At 44.6% G+C, this 24,009-nt stretch overlaps 1 protein-coding gene across 1 annotated transcript in view; it reads left to right on the forward strand.

The window, feature by feature from the left end:
• LOC124616585 (venom dipeptidyl peptidase 4-like) overlaps positions 1–24,009 on the forward strand; it is a 256,248-nt gene that overhangs the window by 55,424 nt on the left and 176,815 nt on the right. The window contains exons 5-6 of the mRNA XM_047144906.1: positions 8,644–8,696; positions 22,928–23,118. Of these exons, the coding sequence (XP_047000862.1) occupies positions 8,644–8,696; positions 22,928–23,118 (244 nt within the window). The remainder of the gene's footprint in view (positions 1–8,643; positions 8,697–22,927; positions 23,119–24,009) is intronic.

The raw sequence follows: 24,009 nt of genomic DNA on the forward strand, positions 1-24,009 counted from the left end.
GGCCGTCATCATTCATGCCATGGTAGCGTTACGTGTAAAATAGCTAGCTACACGTACCGCGAAATGGCTGAGATGCATTTGATTTATGGCTCGGCCAACTGCACTGGACGAAAAGCTATGCGATTGTGTCGCGCGAAATATCCCGATAGAAGGGTGCCGTGCCACACATTATTCGCCACTCTGCATCCCCGACTGTGTGAAATCGGCTCGTTCCGTGTGCACAAGCCGGATGCTGGTCGCCAATGAACAACACGGGCACTTGCGGCAGAAGAAAGCGTCCTCGAAAGGGTGGAGCATACACCATCAATAATTAACGAGATGTATTCCGCGCCACTGATGTCCCCACAATCCTCCGTCTTTACACGATGAACAGTCTGCGGGTCCACTTCCTTACACCTCCATGGTCCATACCTAACCTCGGCCAAGGCTTTGGCTGGACCTGTCGCAAGGCCCAGAAGGCTCAGTTCCACCTGAGGCCCCCCGTCAGCAATTTCTCTTTCTTCTCAGCGAGTCTGAGGGCTCAGAAATAATCTACACAGATGGATCAATGGTCGACGGTCTTGATGGCTACACTTACGCTCACGCTGGACACACTTCACATTTAACTGAAAGTAATTTACTCAGCATGTCACAGTTTGGATTCTGGAAGGGTTACTCGACTGAGTATGCTGGCTACACATTTAGCCATCAAATAGCACAAACTCTAAATAACAAATTATCGCCAGTTTTGTGATCTCTCCGAGGCACTTTATGGTGTGGATCATGTCACACTGTTAGAAAAACAAAGGTTTTATGGAATTGAAGGCTATACACACAACTGGTTTGAATCATACTTAATGAACAGAGAGCAAAAAATTGTGCTGAATAGCACAAATAATGTTGGGAGGGTGGTAAATTCTAGTGAATGGCGAGTTATCTCAAAGGGACTCCCACAGGGTTCAATTTTAGGTCCTCTGCTGTTCCTTATTCATGTGAATGACCTCTCACTTAACGTTCAGTAAGAGGAACTAGTACTTTTTGCAGATGACACGAGTGTTATAATAAATCCCATTCCAGAAAAAGCAGCTGAAGATAAAGGATTTCTTTCGAAGAATTATTTAGTTGTCATCAGAAAATTGAATCTCCCTTAATTTTGCAAATACTCACTATATCCAGCTCTGTACACTGAATAGAGTCATACCGACAACTAGTGTAGCATATGAACAGGGCTCAGTTAACAGGGTAGGTTTCTCCAAATTTTTGGGTGTTCACATTGATGACAACCTGAGCCAGAAGAAGCATGTTACTGAACTTCTCAAACAACTAAATTCAGCTTCTGTCGCTCTTCGTATAATCGCTAGTCTTGGTAATAAACAGGTCAGCCTCCTAACGTATTTTGCATATTTCCACGCAATAATGTCTTATGGAATAGTTTTTTGGGGTAACTCACCACTTAGACATAAAGTATTGATATAACAAAAGAGAGCAGTGAGAATAATTAGTGATGTTCACCCAAGGACGTCATGTAGGCACCTTTTCAAGAGGTTAGGTATTTAAACTGCACTATCAGAGTATATACACTCCTGGAAATGGAAAAAAGAACACATTGACACCGGTGTGTCAGACCCACCATACTTGCTCCGGACACTGCGAGAGGGCTTTACAAGCAATGATCACACGCACGGCACAGCGGACACACCAGGAACCGCGGTGTTGGCCGTCGAATGGCGCTAGCTGCGCAGCATTTGTGCACCGCCGCCGTCAGTGTCAGCCAGTTTGCCGTGGCATACGGAGCTCCATCGCAGTCTTTAACACTGGTAGCATGCCGCGACAGCGTGGACGTGAACCGTATGTGCAGTTGACGGACTTTGAGCGAGGGCGTATAGTGGGCATGCGGGAGGCCGGGTGGACGTACCACCGAATTGCTCAACACGTGGGGCGTGAGGTCTCCACAGTACATCGATATTGTCGCCAGTGGTCGGCGGAAGGTGCACGTGCCTGTCGACCTGGGACTGGACCGCAGCGACGCACGGATGCACGCCAAGACCGTAGGATCCTACGCAGTGCCGTAGGGGACCGCACCGCCACTTCCCAGCAAATTAGTGATACTGTTGCTCCTGGGGTATCGGCGAGGACCATTCGCAACCGTCTCCATGAAGCTGGGCTACGGTCCCGCACACCGTTAGGCCGTCTTCCGCTCACGCCCCAACATCGTGCAGCCCGCCTCCAGTGGTGTCGCGACAGGCGTGAATGGAGGGACGAATGGAGACGTGTCGTCTTCAGCGATGAGAGTCGCTTCTGCCTTGGTCCCAATGATGGTCGTATGCGTGTTTGGCGCCGTGCAGGTGAGCGCCACAATCAGGACTGCATACGACCGAGGCACACAGGGCCAACACCCGGCATCATGGTGTGGGGAGCGATCTCCTACACTGGCCGTACACCACTGGTTATCGTCGAGGGGACACTGAATAGTGCACGGTACATCCAAACCGTCATCGAACCCATCGTTCTACCATTCCTAGACCGGCAAGGGAACATGCTGTTCCAACAGGACAATGCACGTCCGCATGTATCCCGTGCCACCCAACGTGCTCTAGAAGGTGTAAGTCAACTACCCTGGCCAGCAAGATCTCCGGATCTGTCCCCCATTGAGCATGTTTGGGACTGGATGAAGCGTCGTCTCACGCGGTCTGCACGTCCAGCAAGAACGCTGGTCCAACTGAGGTGCCAGGTGGAAATGGCATGGCAAGCCGTTCCACAGGACTACATCCAGCATCTCTACGATCGTCTCCATGGGAGAATAGCAGCCTGCATTGCTGCGAAAGGTGGATATACACTGTACTAGTGCCGACATTGTGCATGCTCTGTTGCCTGTGTCTATGTGCCTGTGGTTCTGTCAGTGTGATCATGTGATGTATCTGACCCCAGGAATGTGTCAATAAAGTTTCCCCTTCCTGGGACAATGAATTCACGGTGTTCTTATTTCAATTTCCAGGAGTGTATATTAGCTAATGAAATTCGTTACAAATAATCCATCTCAATTCGCGAAGAACAGCGATGTTCATACGTAAAACACTAGAGGGAAGAATGACCTTTCCTATCCGTTATTGAAGCTGCCAGTTGCTCAAAAAGGAGTACATTATTCAGCAACAAAAATCTTTGATCATTTGCCCAACAACATAAAGTGTCTGGCAGGTAGCAGATCAAGTTTTAAATCTAGCTGAAACTCCTTCTATTCCATGGACTAGTTTCTGTTTCAGAACTGGTGAAAAAAAAAAAAAAAATGTATCTCTAAATGCAGTTGCATGTGTAGAACTAAAAATTTCAGTAATATTAATATTAGCACTATTCATGTGTGTATATATATATCTTGTAATCTGACTTGGTCCACATCATATCGATAAAATAATCGGGAAAATGATCTACGGAACATGACATAACTAAAACTAAAACTAAATACTGAACAGCACCCTTTGCCGGACAGCTGCAATGTTTTCATTCCTGAGTTGGCGCCCTTGAGCATATTCTCTACTGCTCTGGTGAGTCCTTCGTCATCTGCAGTGACTCTTTAGGCAGCCTGCAAACTTTCGACCAGCGCTTTCCTCGACATCCTATGGTAACGACTATCCAGATGTCTCTTTATGCCCTCAGAAACAGTGGATGTTCAGTGACCTTCATTTGAGCCCAGGTCATGTCGGGATGCCGCTTAATGAACTTTTTGACGGCCTGGCCAAACAGGTTACCGGTAAACCTACTCTAGAGACCGGCCTGGCAGAGTGATCTCCAATCAGTCTCCCACCGAAAACGTTTTCACGATATGGGTCACTGAATGGTGCAGCTTCAGTACCCCAAACAAACTCCATGTTATCAAGGAGACAACTAATGTGTGGTAGTCATCCATGCGAGACACTCGCAGGAACTCTGTTATCCTTTGCCAGCTTCGCATCGCCATACTTGGCTAACACATGGTCACCTTCTCCGTCGCGAGGACCCACCTCGGTGTCGCTGTGGCTTCTGTATAACTGTCGTCCACCTCTTGTTGGACTGCCCAATTTTAGCTGCTCTGCGGAGGACTTTTCACCATCCCAGCACTCTACCTACGGTGACGGGCGACAATTCCTCAACGGCCGATTTAGTTTTACGGTTTATTCGTGGAAGGGTTTTTTATCGTGCCATCAAAGATTGGGCCCCTGGCCTTCTCTCCCAGGCCTCCACCCTCACTCTCTTTTACGTCTTCATCCCTCTTACTTTGCATTTTGTTTTCCTTGTCGTTTTTTCTTTTCCCTATGCGTGTTCTTCTCGCCTTGTCTTTCTGGCTGGCGATTTTACTATGTTGCAGAGTGGCTGGCTCATCCTTTTTTATCCTCGTGATCAGCCTGCCCAAGCCATTTGCTATGTTATTTTACTGCTTTCCTCTACCTTTCCTTTTAGTGTATGTCTCCCCGTTTGGTTCGGTTCTTTCGTTTTCTCTTCGTGTGGTTCCCCGTTAGTTTTCCACCTTTTACTTCCCCCAACTCCTCTGCTTTTAATTGTTTTACCTTTAGACTTGTTTGCTTGAGGAAACAGGGACTGATGACCCTTTAGTTTAGTCCCTTTATACCCCAAACCAACCAACTCAATCCAACAACGCGCTGAGGCATGGAACTGAGAGACTACAACAAGCGCATGGGATCTGCACAGTGGTTTCTGCAGGAATTCTCTGCAGACTAAAGCTTCACTGCAGCGTCATCGGTGAAGAGGCCACTCCCTTTCTCAGTCGAGGGTGTGATGAACTTTCACAATATGCACACGTGGGTGGATGTGAACCCACACGCTGCTCTTACGCATGCCTCACAACGCAGATTTATTCTTAACGTGTGCGCTGGCATCGTCGGAGACTGTTTAATTGGGCTGTACATTATCCTGGGCAGACTTGATGGTCGCTCGTATCTCCTACTTCTGCGAGAGATTCTGCCGGACATGTTTAATGACGTTCAATGCCTGTTGGTCGACGCATTCGATTTCAGCATGACGGAGCCCACGCGCGTTGCAGCAGACAAGTGAGACCACATCTGTAGGCAACCTTTCCCGGCCGCTGTATCGGTCGCGGTGGGTCAGTCGCATGGTCACCAAGATCACCCGATCTGTGCCCAACCGATTGTTTTGCTGTGGGGGTATCTGAAGGGTCTTGTGTATGAAACACCTGCTACATCGCCGGAGGACCTAGTGGACAGGATTGCTGCGGCAGCAGCATGTCTTCGAGATACACCTGTTGTCATTGAGAGGGTGGGCCATTCAATGCAGACTAGATCAGGCATGTCTCGATGCATCTGGCAAAACTTTGAGCATCTCCTGCAGCAGGCGTCCATTTGTAGCATGTGACCAAATAAACGCAACGCGTGTCTAGAGGTACTTTAGTCGAAATGGTTAAAGCTCGAGTGTAGATTTCAACGATCGAAAGCACACATTTATCAAGCAGTTTGTAATACTCTGTCTGTACTAGCGTTTGAGCTCCAACCCCAAGAGAGCAGTAATGTTGTTGATCAAGGCGGCACTTTGTAGCACCTCGTTTCAAAAACGGGTGCAAAAGAGCAAATTCCGTCATCTCTTTGGAAAGTTTTTGTTTAAATATCAAAATAAATAGCAAATTAAATATATAATTGGAAATTACCAGTGCAGTTAGTCACCTCACTAAACACTCCTCTATTTCTACTATCGTCACATGAAGCGCGACATTGATAGTACATATTTTTGAGTAAACACTAATGTTGTGAAGAAGGGCGGGAAAGTTGCCGAGCAAGCCTCAAGCCAGTAAAAAGGGCGAAAATTTTGGCCGTTGGGCGGAAGGATATTGTACAGTCCCAAGAGCTTGGCACCGAAGGCCCTGAACGTAATATGCCTCCGCTGCCTTCGTCACTATTTGGTAACGTTTCCCCAACTGCAGTGGATGCTCAGCTTTGTCTCAAGCCTACTGAAGAGTCAGAGGCGGTTCTTTCAAGCTGTGAGGTGTCTGTTGAGCATTTAGCATACCTCTGAGATGCTACAGACTCTATCCCCAGTGACATACAGTGATATATAACTCCCCATAAGATCATGCAATTTAAGAAAAAAACGAAGTCATACAGCGGATAACGTCATGTCTAGTTAAATTACAGTGGTGGCCTAATTAAACATAAGATGTGCGTCCCACTTCTCACATAAGTCAGCAACCATGAAACTATGAAAAGAAACTAACAACCTGATTTATTGCTAAAAGAAATGAAGAGTGTTTTATACACTGAAACAGGAACACAAATAATTCTCGAGGGAACAAGGGTTTGCAGAAAGATAGTCTTGGCATAAATGGGTAGATACATGACAGAAATTATATAAAAATGTGTTCACAAATATGACTAGTGATTGCGGAATAAGTTACGGAGCTAAAGTAAAGTCCCAGAAAAGTACGTACAACCACCAATACTTTTGCCCAAGTGTATACTGGGTGCGACTGGCTGGCTGTAAAAGTTACATTAGGAGAGTGCAACCTTGATGCAAGATGAATGACTTCGCACTCGCCTCGTCTCGGTCGATACAGATATGGGCCATGCTTACTGATTTACGAGAACAGAGGATGGCTGAGAATTCTGAGTTTAGCCCTGGCATCTGAGTTCAGCCCTAAGACGAAGCGTACTGCACTCGATGATGCCTCTGGCACAAGTTGTTTCAGTGACGCCCCTGGAGCATGCGTTTTATTACTCTCTTGCACAAAACTTAGACGGTTCTTCGAGCATGGAAATTTCATTGGCCAATCGCAACACGCTCTGCGAATACCGACCAATGATACTGTGATAAACATGCTAACAAATTCCCTAATCTTGTGCGTTCTGTGGTGGCTAACCAATGCAGTACATTTATCCCTTGGAGTGGGGTAGAAGGCAGAAAATCTCCCCCACTATATCACAGATTTCTTGTTACAGCCAATGAGAAAATATATACATACCATGGACGTGAGCTCTTCCCCGCTATCAAAATAATTGCTATGATACAATTAAGGATGTGCTTATCAAATTGTGAAAAAATATTCCAACTGGCCTCTTTCGGGTCTAACAGCTGGGTCCCACTCTTTCAGTATCGTGTTTTCTCCTGTCCGTCGTATCTTATCTTTGCTAAAAGGCAATCCTTGCACTTTGCATTCAGTGAAACTCTATGACAGGCCGGGCTGCTCTCTCTTGTCAGCCCCAGTTCATTCGGCCGGCAAATTGTGTACCTGGCTGAGGCTTTGTCTTCAGCAGAAACATTTATATAACCCTTGCAGTTCCCCCCGAGCCTTTCACCTTTCGCCACAAAGCTAAAAGCTCCAGGCTGCAGCACATAGCAAGACGCTATCACCGTACCAAAAGGACAGAAATAATTCGAACTATTTGTAACTATAGCTTTCAGCTTTCATGCAGTGTTAAAGATTTTATTTGATTTACTAGTCGGATCTGTATATTGGGTTATTGAATAGGTTATGTCTCCGTCAGAGAACACAAAAAGGGTATGGGTAAGTTGAAGTTGGATACAGTGGGAATTAGCAAATTGTGGTGGCAAGAAGAACAGATCGCTTAATTAGGACAGTGCAGGTTTATCAACAAAAAGTCAGATAGGTGTGACGCAGGGGTAGGCCTAATAATGCATAAGAAAATAGGAACACGCATACACTACTATGAGCAGCATAGTGAGCGCATTATCGTAGCCAAAATGGACATGAAAGCCAACACCTGTCACAGCAGTGCAAGTTTGTATACCAACTAGATCCGAAGATGGTGAAGAGATTGAAAGAAAGTATGACGAGGTAAAGGAAATTGACATTGCTAGAAGAGATATATTCAATTGTGGTCAATTGTGGTGGGTGACCGGCATCCAGCTGTAGGAAAAGGAAGAGAAGGAAAAATAATAGTAAAACATGGACTGGGGGGAAAGAATGAAAGGAGAAGCCGCCAGGTAAAATATATCACAGGTCATAATTTGATCATCGCTAACGCTTAGTTTAAGAATCAGAAAGAATGTTGCAGACCTGGCAGAGACCTGTGGCCACTGGAAGGTTGCAGATAATGGTAAGATGGAGATTCAGAAACAACATTTTAGACTTTAAGAGATTACCAGGGCAGACGTGTAAGTTGGACAAACTAATAGGAATGGAATAAAAAAATAGGCAGCTTTGAGTGATGACATAGGGAAGGCAGCAAAAGATGAGATAGGTAAAAAGACAAGGACTATTATAAATCCTCAGGAGATATTGAATTTGAGTGACAAAAGGGGAAAATATAAAAATGCTGCAAATGAAGAAGGCGAACGTGAATAAGACATCTAAAAAATGAGACTGACGCAAAGTGCCAAATAGCAAAGTAGGAATGGCTACACGAGAATTGCAAGACTATAGAAGCCAACACAAAACATATACAATTCACAAAAGAAGGATGGCACATGACGTGCGGCTAAAGAAAATTTCTACATTGGAGACGACTTACGATGGACATGTTTCTTGACAACAAAGTTTAACTTCAATACTCTTGATGGGATGAGTATCCCAATAGTTTTGAGAATTGTTTAGCAAATAACCGTTCACTAAAACTGTTAGTGTCTGACACATTTTCATTTCAGTACTCTTAATAAATATTTTATTTTTTAAAATATCCTATTAACACAGACTTCCTTCTCTTTCAGATATTCCAGCATGCAGGCAGTGCGCGTTATTTGGCCTATAGAATATCCAAAAAGTAAGTGGCATCGATATAACCATTTAAAAATAATCGGAAGCTACCACCCGTACTCTTCTTTTTTCCATCAAAAGGAAATGGTAACATGCGACAGTCGAAGTTGCCTGAAGCAGAGAATTAATTCATTTACACATTTTCTCAACTGTAACCTTACGTGGCTCTTGTGAGGAAACCCATAGTACATATGCTTGTATCTAGTTTGGCCCCTGTACGCAACTGTCGACACAGAGCGAAACGAAACTGGCGGAAAATGTGACATATTTTTTTTGGGTCATTTGTCTTCTGTCTGTTTTGATACTGCCCACCATGAATTCCTCTCCTGTGCCAACCTCTTCGTCTCAGAGTAGCACTTGCAACCTACGTCCTCAATTATTTGCTAGATGTATTCCAATAACTGTCTTCCTCTACAGTTTTTGCCCCCTACAGCTCCCTCTAGTACCATGGCAGTCACTCCCTCATGTCTTAATAGATGTCCTATCATACTGTCCCTTCTACTTGTCAGTGTTTTCCACATATTCGTTTACTCTCCGATTCTGCGCAGAACCTCCTCATTCCTTACCTTATCAGTCCACACAATTTTCAACATTCGCCTGTAGCATCACATCTCAAATGCTTCGATTCTCTACTGTTCCGGTTTTCACACAGTCCATGTTCCACTACCATACAATGCTGTGCTCCAGACGTACATTCTCAGAAATTTCTTCCTCAAATTAAGGCCTATGTTTGATGCTAGTAGACTTCTCTTGGCCAGGAATGCCCTTTTTGCCAGGGCCAATCTGCTTTTGATGTCCTCCATGCTCCATCAGTCACTGGTTATTTTGGTGCCTAGGTAGCAGTATTCCTTAACTTCATCTACTTCGTGAGCATCAATCCTGATGTTAAGTTTCTCGCTGTTCTCATTTCTGCTACTTCTCACTACTTTCGTCTTTCTTCGATTTATTCTCAATCCATATTCTTTACTGATTAGATTGTTCATTCCATTCAGCATATCATGCAATTCTTCTTCACTTTCACTTAGGATAGCACTGTCATCAGCGAATCGTGTCACTGATATCCTTTCTAAAACTAAACTCCGTCCGAACAGGCCTTGTAAAGCCCAACGGTACCGACCGGCCGCCGTGTCATCCTCAGCCGACAGACGTCCCTGGATGCCGATAAGGACGGCTATGTGGTCAGCACACCGCTCTCCCGGCCCTATGTCAGTTTACGAGACCGTAGCCGCTACTTCTCACTGAAGCAACCCCTCACTTTTGCCTCACAAGGGCTGAGTGCACCCCACTTGCCAACAGCGCTTGGCAGACCGGATAGTCATCCATCCAAGTGCTAGCCCAGCCCAACAGGGCTTAACTTCGGTGATCTGACGGGAATCAGTATTACCAATGCGGCAAGGCCGTTGGCTTGATATCCTTTCACCTTGATTTTTAATCCCACTCCTGAACCTTTCTTTTATTTTCGTCATTGTTTCTTCGAAGTAGAGATTGAACAGTAGTGGCGAAAGACTACATCCCTGTCTTACACCCTTTTTAATACGAGCGCTGCGTTCTTGGTTGTCCACTCTTACTATTCCTTCTTAGCTCTTGTACATATTGTCTATTACCCGTATCTCCCAATAGCTTACTCATATTTTTCTCAGAATTTTGAACTTCTTAAACCATTTTACATTGTCGAACGTTTTTTCCAGGTCAGCAAATCCTATGAACGTGTCTTGATTTTTCTTTAGTCTTGCTTCAATTATCAACCACTACGTCAGAATTGCCACACTGGTACCTTTACCTTTTCTAAAACCAAACTGATCATCATCTAGCACATCCTCAACTGTCTTTTCCATACTTCTGTATATTATTCTTGTCAGCAACTTGGATGCATGAGCTGTTAAGCTGATTGTGCGATAATTCTCACACGTGTCAGTTCTTGCAGTCTTCGGAAAGTCAGATGGTATGTCGCCAGACTCATACACTCTACACAGCAACTTGAATAGTCGTTTTGTTGTCACTTCTCCCAATGATTTTAGAAATTGTGATGGAATGAAGCCCTTTTGCCTTATTTGGTCACAAGTCCTCCAAATCTCTTTTAAATTCTGATTCTAATACCGGATCCTCTAAATCGACTCCTGTTTATTCTTCTATCACATCAGACAAGTCTTCCTCCTCATAGAGGCCTTCAACGTACTCTTTCCACCTATCCGCTCTCTCCTCTGCATTTCACAGTGGAGTTCCCGTTGCACTCTATGCTGAGTCAGGTGTTCCGACAATCATTTGATTTTCGATTTCTTCACATTTTTCACGCAGTCATTTCGTCTTAGCTTCCCTGCATTTCCTGGTTATTTCATTCCTCACTTACTTGTATTTATGTATTCCTGAATTTCCCAGAACGTTTTTGTACTTCCGTCTTTCATCGATCAACTGAAATATTTCTTCTCTTATCCATCGTTTCTTCGCAGTTATCATCTTTGTACCTATGCTTTTCTTTCCAACTTACGTGATTGCCCTTTTTAGACATGTCCATTTCTCTTCAAGTGTACTGCCTACAGAGCTATTCTATAGCCTTAGAGACCTTCAAGCGTGTCTCGTCATCCATTAGCAGTTATGTACCCAACTTCTTTGCACATTGATCCTTCCTGACTACTCTCTTAAACTTCAAGCTACTCTTCATCACTACTACATGGTGATCTGAGTCTATATCTGTTCGTGAGCATGCCTAACAGTCCAGTATCGGACTTGGAATCTCTGTCTGACCATGATGTAATCTAACTGAAATCTTGCCGTATCACCCGGTATTTTCCTAGCACACATCCTCCTCTTGTGATTCTTGAACAGAGTATTCGCTATTACTAGCTGAATTTTATTGCTGGAATCAATTAGTCTTTCTCCTCTTTCATTCCTTGGCCCAAGCCCATATTCTCCTACAACCTTTTCTTCTACTCCTTCCCCTACAACTGCATTCCAGTCCCCTATAGCTGTTAGATTTTCATCTCCCTTTACGTATTGTATTACCCTTTCAATCTCCACAGATACTTTCTGTATCTCTTCATTTTCAGCTTCTACGTCGGCATGTATACCTGAACTATCATTGTCGGTGTTGTTCGTCGTGTGACTAGGGCCTCCCGTTGGGTAGACCGTTCGTCGGGTGCAAGTCTTTCGATTTGACGCCACTTCGGCGACTTGCGCGGCAGTGAGGATCAAATGATGTTGATTAGCACAACACAACACCCAGTTCCTGATCGGAGAAAATCTCCGACCCAGCCGGGAATCGAACCCGGGCGCTTAGGATTGACATTATGTCGCGCTGACCACTCAGCTACCGGGGGCGGACGTCGGTGTTGGTTTGCTGTCGATTCTGACAATAACAACTCTATCACTGAACGTTCACTGTGACACACCCTCCACTTTTGTCACCTATTTTCTAGACGATTTCCAATGTCTTTATATGTGGAAACTGTGGATGTCACTTGACGGATTGGAACTGGTGGCGGTTATTGACAAGAGAACTACTGGCCAATCTTGAGAAGTTCCAATACATACACTCTGTTTTGGTCCTATTTGGTTTACGTCATCTACGTTCCAGCGCCGTGCACCGAGCATTAGGCCGTCTTGAATATCTGTCAGGGATTCCGTTATTAGAACGTCGTCGTTCTAAACGGGGTCAAAGGGGTTGCCTGCCTTCAGGCGCTAGAGCAGCCGCGAGACATTACTCAGCCGAATGGCTGTCGACGAATCTGACAGGCACATTTTTAACATGCTCAGCGAAGATGCGAGAATGGCACCTATGATGCTACTGAACTGGGGGGATGGAGGTCTTAGAGGACATTTTACCATGTTATTTACGCATGTGTCAACATCGCACCCCTCCGTGAACCAGGAGGGCTGAAAAAGTATAAATGTTGCTGTAAAAGTAAGATAATTGGTAAATCATAGAATTAACTGGTGAAACCTAAGATTTACCACCGCAGTGTGGGAAAAGTCCGAAATTTCTCATTATACGCATAGATTTCGAACTTTTAACAAGAGATATTGGTAAATCTCAGGATTTAACAATGCAAACTGGTAAAAGCTGGATCGAAGGCTCCCGCCTCCGTCGTGCAGGTTCAGACAAGTTTCATTGTTGCCAATTTCGTGTTCAGATAAGTTTCCTTGTTGGCAGTTATGAGTTCTCAGTCCGCTCACCGCTGTGTAGTTTCAGTCAGTGTCGAGCATCATGCGTACGTTCATCTTCGTGACTCGTTTTAGTGGTGTTTTTTCTTCAGCGTTGAACCTGAATGAGTGATGTGCGTAACAGATTTTGCGAACTCTTAAGTGAATCAGTGAGTAAGAAGGAGGATAACAATTTTTTTGTATCTACTGAGCAACACAATATTCTGTTAAGTGAAGTGAAAAATAGAAAAATCGTTTCCAATAAAAAATATGTTCATTACAGACGTTTGATGTCCTCACCATCGGACGTGAAGAGAAACTCATAGCACTGGTATCTGCTGGAAAAGAAGAAATTCGTTATTACGTTCGTTTTGATGAACTGTTTAACGTACTACATGAGACACACATTGCTATGGGTCATGGCGGCCGAACACGGATGACTGTGGAACTGAATCGTAAGTACAAGAATGTGACTGTTGAACCAATCGTTACTTATTTGAGATTATGTGAACCATGTCAGAAGAAGCATTCACAGTGAAACGAATTCACGATGTGAAATTGATTTAATCGACATGGAGGCAAACCCAGACAATAAGTCGAAGTTCATACTTGTATACCAAGATCGTTTGACAAAAGTGTTATCCTCCACGCACTAACTTCAAAAAGGGCTGATGAAGTAGCATATCATCTTTTGGACATTTTTACCACCTTTGGTGCGCCAAGTATCCTTCATTCTGATAATGGTAAAGAGTTTTGTAACCAAGTTATTCAAAGTTTATGTGGGTTGTGGAGTGATATAAAGATAGTCCACGGGAAGCCGAGGCGCAGTTAGTTTCAGGGATCAGTGGAAAGACCAAATCAAGATATCGAAAATATGTTGTCAACTTGGATGGAAACAAATGAAACTCCAAAATGGTCTGAAGGGCTGATGTTTGTGCAAGCAATGAAAAATAGGGCTTATCATTTAGGGATCAGATGTTCACCATATGAAGCCATGGTTGGGGTTCCAATGAAAATGGGCATTGCGACCTCGGTTGTTCCATGTGATTCAATAAAACATATAAACACTGAAGAAGACTTGGAAACAATGTTAAACTCCACTTCCACTGACACAGAGGAAATTGAAAATGACGGCCAAGGAATTGACCGCAGTGAATCAAGTACTGTAACAGAAGGAATGGAGGTAGAAAGTGCGGCTGCAGCAGGTGTGGAAGCACCAGAGACACAGGATTTGACGATTAACAACGAGACACCGGCACCAGCTGATGGTTGTGACGAGACACTGATACTTCTAACAGGGTTAACAAAGTAAAACGGATCCGAGAAGCTGCCAAAGAAGATCTTCAGTTGCAGACAAAGAAAATGAAAGCAGCCTCATGTAACAAAATTCCAAAACCTCCACAGAATGTGAGAACTAAAGTACCGGATGCAAAAATTGATGTAAAATTTATAATAGCAGTACTGATAAATATTCAGGATGATGAATTTTATCAACTTGGTACCAAAGCTGGTAAACTGAAGTCATTGTACACTAGGAACCAAATTATATTGTGCATGGAAAATTTTATCAACGTCGAAGAAGTAGCAAGAGAAGAAATTAGTCTACGGGAAGTGGTTGCCAAACAATCTTTTGTTGCAGGAGAAGAGTTCAAAAGCGCAAATGCTTAAAAAGTGTTCAACTAAAAAACGCTTGTATAAATCGTCTTCCATATTATTTGTTGTGTTGGCAGAAGAGCCAACACCGTGTTACTAGTGGAGGCCGAAATGCACGCGTTTTAGTTCACGCAGGCTGGCATGAGGAGGGAAGGACTATACTGACGTGAGGTCTGGAACATGACAAGGAGTTAGAATTCAGAAAGCGGACGTAATTGGTTTGATACTTAACTTTAAACCATTAATGATGAACGTCGCTCTTGACGGTACATGATTCACAATATTATCTGTTCAGAATACATTCGTAGTAACTGAATATGGCGCCTTGCTAGGTCGTAGCAAATGACGTAGCTGAAGGCTATGCTAAACTGTCGTCTCTGCAAATGAGAGCGTATGTAGTCAGTGAACCATCGCTAGCAAAGTCGGCTGTACAACTGGGGCGAGTGCTAGGGAGTCTCTCTAGACTAAACCTGCCGTGTGGCGGCGCTCGGTCTGCAATCACTGATAGTGGCGATACGCGGGTCCGACGTATACTAACGGACCGCGGCCGATTTAAAGGCTACCACCTAGCAAGTGTGGTGTCTGGCGGTGACACCACATTATGTAATTGCAAATGCCACAACAGTCAACCTTGATTGTAACAAAAAATTAACGTTCACAAGGTAACATTTTTTACTTCACTAATATGGACTATTGCTCATTATAATCAGATTGGAATGGGAGACTGTTTAGAATACATAAATTTGCAATAAATACAAACTATTTCAAGAAATTGATAAGCTGGTTTTTTTAACGAATACGGTTTTAGCAGTTGGTATGGGTGCGTCCTAAGATTTACCTACATCTCTTAGTAAACGTTCGGAATCTATGGTGCATAAAATAAGAAATTTCGGACTTTTACCTCACCGTGATCGTAAATTCTAGGATTTACCAATCATCTTACTTTTACAGTAACATAAACACTCTTTGCTGCTTCGGATCACGTTAGACTGTCGTCGACTGTTTTTTAACGGTCAATAGTCGGTCCATCTTGTATACCAGAGCAAAACTGGCGGTCGCACTACACTGCAAAAGGGTAGGATCACGTTCAAAGGGTTTGCAGCCTCGCGATGTCTTTAGAGTAAGGCTAAATAGTCTGGGGGCTGTCAGCAGAGCCGAAGGTTGTCAACAACGCCGTCCAGTTGCTCACCGAACTGTGAACTGTCGTCTTTAAAGGCGAAATGTGTGGGAATCGCCGTCCCAAGAGTGGGTGCTCTTACTGGCGCCCTTTATGCTACCTCATGAGAGCTTTAAGTGTCAACTCTGAGCAGCACTGTGTCTGAAAGTTTTCCTCGGCCAACACATAAGAAAAACCCTTGAATTCAACGGTGAATGCCGCAATTCTGACTACCATCGCAGAGGCGTCAAAAACAGGGGAGAAATATAAGTAAGAATGCGTGTGACGACGTCCCATTTGTGTGACACATCCACTATGGCGTCGGGCAGAATTGAGGTGCAATTTTGTGCCAATGTGACATCATTAACACACCTTAAACCTCATATGAACTTCTGTGTTCTGGCCTCATATATCAGAAAATCAGACGAACGGAAGCTCGAGGTTATGGAGAAAAGGTTGCTACGCTGGGCTGGAGAAAAAGAGATAGTGTAAGACGTCGTGGTATCGTGACCTTCATTGCTTACATATTCCGCCCTCACAATCATATTCCGCACATGAAGACGCTTCATTCGAGCCCAAACTCGATAAGATGAAGTCAATGTTGTATGAATTCATGTGAACGCTATGCAAATAACTAATAAATCGCAAGTGCGCACCGTTGTTGAAATACTCGAGGCTGGCGTACACACATACATTCCAGACACGACGGTCGCAGGAGCTTTTAGTTCGAGAGAGGCAACTGCACGCCAGGAGGCCAGTCCCAACCCATCTACGTCGACTGATGGACGCCCATGGAGCGGACAGCGTTCGCCCGAGGGAAAGGAGGAACGACCCCATGTTCGGCTTAAAAGCAAATTCCACTACATTGTGTGGGAGCGGCCAGCCTACGCATTCTTTACACATAGCACGCAGTTTCCGAGATTTTCACAGGGAGACAGCAAACGCCAAACGCCGATACTACAGGTTTCCGGACTGGTTGCCTTAAACGAAACGTCATTCTCCCGTTTTAGAAGAGCAATGCTGATTGTCAGACGATATTTATGACGCCTTGAGCTGAAGGAGTAATGGAAGAGACCGAAAGATATACTCCTTCACATCTGGCGTGGAGAGGCGCTATTCCGTTGTCCCTCTTGGAGCGAGGAACAAGTCTCTCCTCACTACTTCACTGGGAGAGCACCTCTGTCGAGAGCGAATCGAAGTGCAACTCTCTATATTGAGTCCTTGCGATTAAGCGTTGTTCACTGTGTTGGCTGACACACTTATTGGGTGATGTCAACGGACAGAGTTATAGTTAAACGCCTGCGAGCGAATTTTTGAGTGGCATTGCAGTGGACTGGTTATCTGACCGGTGTACCACGCCAATAGTTAGACTAGGAGCAAATAGGAATCCTTGACTTCATCAAGGCGTAGGGAGAGTTTGATTGGCGAAGGCCAATCCAGATAGAACGAGAGTTATCTTATTTGTCAGCAGCGAGCAGCGCAGACAGCAGTCATCGCAGCTTACGGTATTGTGCGCTACAGCTATTGCGAGCCCCATATTTCCTCCACAACAGTACACTTCACTGTATTTCACACGCGACAGCCTCGACCGTACCTAGCAACATTCTAAAGGATAATTATTTAAGTCGAGTAGGCACACGTCTCAGCCATTCTGCCAAGTCAACAACAATCTTACACTTTGTATAGAAAATTCACTAGCGAATCCTATCCTTGAGAGGTAACTTCACATTCCGAAAAGAACCAGGGTATAACTTATTCAATTCATAACTAAAAGTGCCATTGTGATTTCTCAGAATTTTTGCAAAATAAATAATAACTTTCGTTAGTTTCATGTTTTTCTTACACTAATTAGCACTACTCCAGTACCCAAGTATCCCACTAGTTATGTAAGAAATTTTGTGTCATTTCCTTACAGCGGACGACTCCAGAAGATGAAACTTCCTGGTAGATTAAAACTGTGTGCCCGACCGAGACTCGAACTCGGGATCTTTGCCTTTCGCGGGCAAGTGCTCTACCATCTGAGCTACCGAAGCACGACTCACGACCGGTACTCACAGCTTTACTTCTGTCAGTATCTCGTCTCCTACCTTCCAAACTTTACAGAAGCTCTTCTGCGAAACTTGCAGAACTAGCACTCCTGAAAGAAAGGACACTGCGGAGACATGGCTTAGCCACAGCCTGGGGGATGTTTCCAGATTGAGATTCTCACTCTGCAGCGGAGTGTGCGCTGATATGAAACTTCCTGGCAGATTAAAACTGTGTGCCCGACCGAGACTCGAACTCGGGACCTTTGCCTTTCGTGGGCAAGTGCTCTACCATCTTTCTTTCAGGAGTGCTAGTTCTGCAAGTTTTGCAGAAGAGCTTCTGTAAAGTTTGGAAGGTAGGAGACGAGATACTGGCAGAAGTAAAGCTGTGAGTACCGGCCGTGAGTCGTGCTTCGGTGGCTCAGATGGTAGAGCACTTGCCCGCGAAAGGCAAAGGTCCCGAGTTCGAGTCTCGGTTGGGCACACAGTTTTAATCTGCCAGGAAGTTTCATATCAGCGCACACTCCGCTGCAGAGTGAGAATCTCATTCTGGTGACTGCAGAAGATATTTATTACTGAAAGTTCTTCAAGCATTTCTCTTCAGAACGTTAGGAGCGTCTGTCCGACTTCTGTAGTAGTGTGGGGGTGGAAATTGCATCTTGCAGGAGCCACAGGGTAAAGGGTACATCTCAGATTAATCCATTGCACAGAATAACAGAATCTCAGATCAACCCCACGCTCACAATAGAAATGACATCAGAGGCTCGCTTAACGTTGGAAACATAGCGGCAAAGCTTCAAGAGAGTCAGCTACACTGGTACGGGCACGTTGTGCTCCGTGAACCGAACTGTTGCAAGAACGGTACTTGACGTAAAAGAACAGAAACATGGATTAGGACGATAGTGGCGACCTGAAAACGATGAGAAGTAACACACATACGTTCAGAATTGTGTGACATTCCGGGAACGTCATGCCAGTCGCATTTCCACCTGCCAGGTGATTTCCAGTCAAAAACATCTGTTGTGTACATAGTTCCGCGTACTCAGCGCATACACAACTTTCCCACTAGAGCGCTAAGCACAACAGCACAGGCACAGCGCTCATCTGCCTCCACACTACGAGATGGCGCTGCCATAGAGACGGACCAAATTCTGCTTCCGCCGATCCCCGTATTAATATGTAACGCAGCCAATGAGATTGCTGCTAACGTATAACCTTTTCTCCTCGCGGATCACACTCGCGCAGTGATACATGAATGCGTGAGGTATTACAACGAGTGTACAGGCCTCCGATTAGTCAGTCTGCATTTGTCTGCACCAGTCTGTGCGAGTTCTACGTTAGTCTGTACCAGTCTATAGTCAAGTTTCAGTCTGCGCCTAATAAGATTACCATATTCCTGTACATAGTAATGAAGAGAAATGTATAGACACTTTTGTCAAGTATCAGAGATATATGTGAGAATAAGATTAATGTACCAATACCAAAAGAACTTCAGATTGTCAATTGTAAATAGCATCCAGAACCAAGTTAAGTAATTTTTATGCTTGTTATTATTTTAATTAATGTGTGTGAAAATTAATCAAGTTCTGTTTGAAGTTGGTCACTGTCAATCTGCTACTCTAAGTGTGCAAGTGGCATTTCTGTCGTCTGACCTAACGGCAGAAGATAAACACGCCACGATAAGACCACGAGACATTTTGCTGACACTCGCCTACTACGTTAGAGCGACCAGTCAAATAATCTGATGGTGTGTGTACTGAAGGTCTTACAGTACGCACACCACAACTTCTTTGATCACCGATGATCTTATGTTCTCAACAAATGCCCATACCAAATTAATAATTTTCTTGCAATTCTGCCGATCATTGTCTCATTTTCCCTCATTCTTGCTCTTGCTTTATCATCTGTTTTCTCTTCAATTCTTCAAATTCTAGTGCTCCTTCGAAAATATGCCGCTTCCACAGCTACTAGTCTTCTTTTGAAGTCAGTTCTGATCTGTAACACATGACACCACCGCTACTGCAGGCACTCTTTTCTCATTGTTATTATAAAACTTCCTGTCCCACCAATAAGAATTCATATCCCATATTACTTTTCTGCTTTATTGTGTTCTGTATTTTACTTTCTGTATTACTAAATCCATTCTGGTCAATATACGTCCCTAGGTAGCTAAATTTATCTACCTATCTCATAGCTGCTTCATCATTCATGTGAACTTCAAACCTAGCGCCACTATTCACTAGCAGATATCCGGTTCTTGTTAGACCCATCTGTGGTCTCCGTTTGTCATATTCCTGGTATTAACGTATGGACTCAAGATCGAATTCATGTTGTGCTAAAATGACTTGATCATCAGCAAAACTTAACGAAAACAACTATATAGCATTAACAATTATTCCTGTTCCTGCACAGCTGTTCTTCCATCTTTAGGGACCCATTTCTACGTATAAATTCAGGGTGACACACTGATCCCTTGACTCAGCAACTTTCTTACATTAATAGGTTCTGATAGTTTTGATCCTCATTAAATCTGTGCCATATTATCGCTGTACATTTAATTAACAATCTGTAAGAAATGATTATACATATATATTTTTTTCAAAGCTTCCCAGAGTTTTCCTCTGGGTACTGTACCAATGCTGATGCTAAATTTACAAAGGCAATGCGTAACTCCTTCCCTCCTGCTACAGACTTCTCTGTGATCTGTTGTAAAATAAAGAGGTTATCTGTACAGGATCTGTTCCGTTTGGTTTCCCTCAATAAGGTGATGAGCCTTCTGCCTTATTTTGTTATACACTATTTTGCCGAATAAGCGGGTCATCGAGAATCACTTTAATGTCTCTGCAGCAATTGTTGTCTCTTCCAGTCCCCTACTCTAAAACGGAAACTATATATAATCTTTTACACTGTGACGGAATTTCAGCCTGTTGACAACAGTTTTTCATAAGGTTCATCATTCTTTTCTTCAAGTTATGTCCTCCACCTTTCTATAGTTCCACAGGAATATTTGAAGGACCAGGTGATTTGCCGATTTTCATTTCAGCGAATGCGCTGTCCACAACCTCTATCGTAATGGTCATATTTCGAATAATTTCTTCAGCCTCACCTTTTTCCTCTTGTGCACACTGGATTCTGTCTTCAATTAAACTATCTGATAATGAGTTTTTCATTCTCTTGAAAGAATGAAGTTGTGTACTGCTTTGTTTGCTGGTATTGTCTTCATACCATTAAACTGTCCTCCGCACTTCCGTAATTTGTGACCCAACTATTAAATTATCAGTTTCAGTGCATTTCTGTTCCCACATATTGTTACACTACTGGCCATTAAAATTGCTGCACCACGATGACGACATGCTACAAACGCGAAATCTAACCGACAGGAAGAAGATGCTGTGACAGAAAAATGATTAGCTTTTCAGAGCATTCACACAAGGTTGGCGCCGGTGGCGACACCTACAACTGTTGGTTCAAATTCAAATGGCTCTGAGCACTATGGGACTTGACATCTAAGGTCATCAGTCCCCTAGAACTTAGAACTACTTAAACCTAACTAACCTAAGGACATCACACACATCCATGCCCGAGCCAGGATTCGAACCTGCGACCGTAGGGGTCGCTCGGCTCCAGACTGTAGCGCCTAGAACCGCACGGCCACTCCGGCCGGCCCTACAACTGTTGACATGAGGAAAGTTTCCAACCGATTTCTCATACACAACAGCAGTTGACAGCCGTTGCCTGGTGAAACGTTGTTGTGATGCCTCGTGTAAGGAGGAGAAATGCGTACCATCACGTTTCCGACTTTGATAAAGGTCGAATTGTAGCCTATCGTGATTGCCGTTTTTTCGTAACGCGACATGGCTGCTCGCGTTGGTCGAGATCCAATGACTGTTAGCAGAATATGGAATCGGTAGGTTCAGGGGGGTAATACGGATCGCCGTGCTGGATCCCAACGGAGTCGTATGACTAGCAGTCGAGACGACAGGCATCTTATCCGCTTGGCTGTAACGGATCGTGCAGCCACGTCTCGATCCCTGAGTCAACAGATGGGGACGTTTGCAAGACAACAACCATCTGCACCAACAGTTCGACGACGTTTGCAGCAGCATGGACTGTCAGCTCGGAGACCATGGCTGCGGTTACCCTTGACGCTGCATCACAGACAGGAGCGCCTGCAATGGTGTACTCAACGACGAACCTGGGTGCACGAATGGCAAAACGTAAGTTTTTCGGATGAATCCAGGTTCTGTTTACAGCATCATGATGGTGGCATCCGTGTTTGGCGACATCGCGGTGAACGCATACTGGAAGCGTGTATTCGTCATCGCCATACTGGCGTATCACCCAGCGTGACGGTATGGGGTGCCATTGGTTACACGTCACGGTCACCTCTTGTCTGCCTTGACGGCACTTCGAACAGTGGACGTTACATTTCAGATTTGCTACGACTTTGGCTCTACCCTTCATTCGATCCCTGCGAAACCCTGCAATTCAGCAGGCTAGTGCACGACCGCATGTTGCAGGTCCTGTACGGGCCTTTCTGGATACAGAAAATGTTCGACTGTTGCCCTGGCCAGCACATTCTCCAGATCTCTCACCAATTGAAAACGTCTGGTCAATGGTGGCCGAGCAACTGGCTCGTCACAATACGCCAGTCATTACTCTTGATCAACTGTGGTATCGTGTTGAAGCTGCTTGGGCATCTGTACCTGTAGACGCCATCCAAACTCTGTTTGACTCAATGCCCAGGCGTATCAAGGCCGTTATTAAGGCCAGAGGTGGTTGTTCTGGGTACTGATTTCTCAGGATCTATGCAGCCAAAGTGCGTGAAAATGTAATCACATGTCAGTTCTAGTATAATATATTTGTCCAATGAACACCCGTTTATCATCTGCATTTCTTCTTGGTGTAGCAATTTCAATGGCCAGTAGTGTATTTCCTGATTTACTGCTCTTCCTTAACGTCAGTGTCATTGTCTGGGAATTATGTCTATACTTACGTGATGTCGTAGATTACCACTTTCTGTATAAATTCTTCTTTTCTCAAAACGTCTTCTTAAGATCATCCGACACCCACATTAGTGTACACTCCTTCTCTCAGTCCCCGGTATCTATAGCGCAATTTTCCTAGTTGCTTATGAATGTGAAATCATACCAACTCAAGTGTGGCATAGGATTAAATTAAGAGCCTTTTGTTTCCCTAACATATGTTACTGCACCTGATTCCTGTGAAGAATGATGCTTAAGCCTGTACTTCTGTGCTTGTTCGTAGCACCACGATAGAAATTGGCGGCGGGGAACGCCTGCAGGCCGCAGTGTGGGGTGGCGAGCAGAGCCAGCTGGCCTACGTCTACAGGAACAACATCTACTACCTGTCAGAACCTGGCGCCGAGCCAATACAGATCACCACGGATGGCGTGCCCGACGTCATCTTCAATGGAGTGTACGACATCTACAGTAGCGGTAAGCATGAAAATGTTGAGTTCAATTTGACTCTCAGAACGCAGCGGCCGAGATGGCAGAGTGGAGAAGCTGCGGAGTTTTTTCGGAAGAAAATGGGCGTAAATCACAGTCTGCCTACCCTGATTTAGTTTTCCCACAGTACCCATAATCACCTCAGGCAGATACCAGGATGGTACATTGGGCAAGGCCGCAGTTATCTCAATATCCCATTTCTCAAAACCTCACTGAACTTCTTTTCTTCCATTTGTAATGTCAGTGGTGACTGTGCGAAGCTAAACTACATACAACCTGTGCGCTTTGCCTTTGTCTGGGTACGTTCAAATTCACTCAATTGCTTTTTCTTCGTCTTCTTCCTTAGCGTTTGTCCCACATGCTGGCAGGGTCCACTGTTTTGGCTCTCTGTCGCCATTTTACCCGATTTATGCCTGATCAGCGTGCAGGCCTGAGACCTTGAGATCTTCGTTGAGGGTGTCAAGCAATCTCTGGCTAGGTCGTCCTACCGACCATTTATCATTTGAGACCTGAGTTTCTCCTGGCGTATACAACTTTCAAATAACTTCCGGGAATTCAGCCAGGTAACACTTTCAGCGACCGCCGATATTTCGGCGGGAGAACACCCCGCCATTTTCAAGGCAAACTGCAACGGACAGGCGGCGTACATGCAAATTTAATACCTCGGTCCTCGGACCCAAGCAGGAAAGATAACACACACACACTGAACACTAGTGCCACCAAAGATGGCCAAAGTCAGAGCTATCGATAGTGAGACTATGAATTCGCAGGTGAGGTAGCATTGAGTCTGTCCCTCTGTTTCTTGACAAGGGAGAGAGCCGGATTCCAAACAGAGTTTAAACAGAAACCTCCATCCCTGTTAACAAGGTTGCTCGCTAA

Source organism: Schistocerca americana, chromosome 5 (assembly GCF_021461395.2).
Source record: "Schistocerca americana isolate TAMUIC-IGC-003095 chromosome 5, iqSchAmer2.1, whole genome shotgun sequence".
NCBI classification, from domain to species: Eukaryota; Metazoa; Arthropoda; class Insecta; order Orthoptera; family Acrididae; genus Schistocerca; species Schistocerca americana.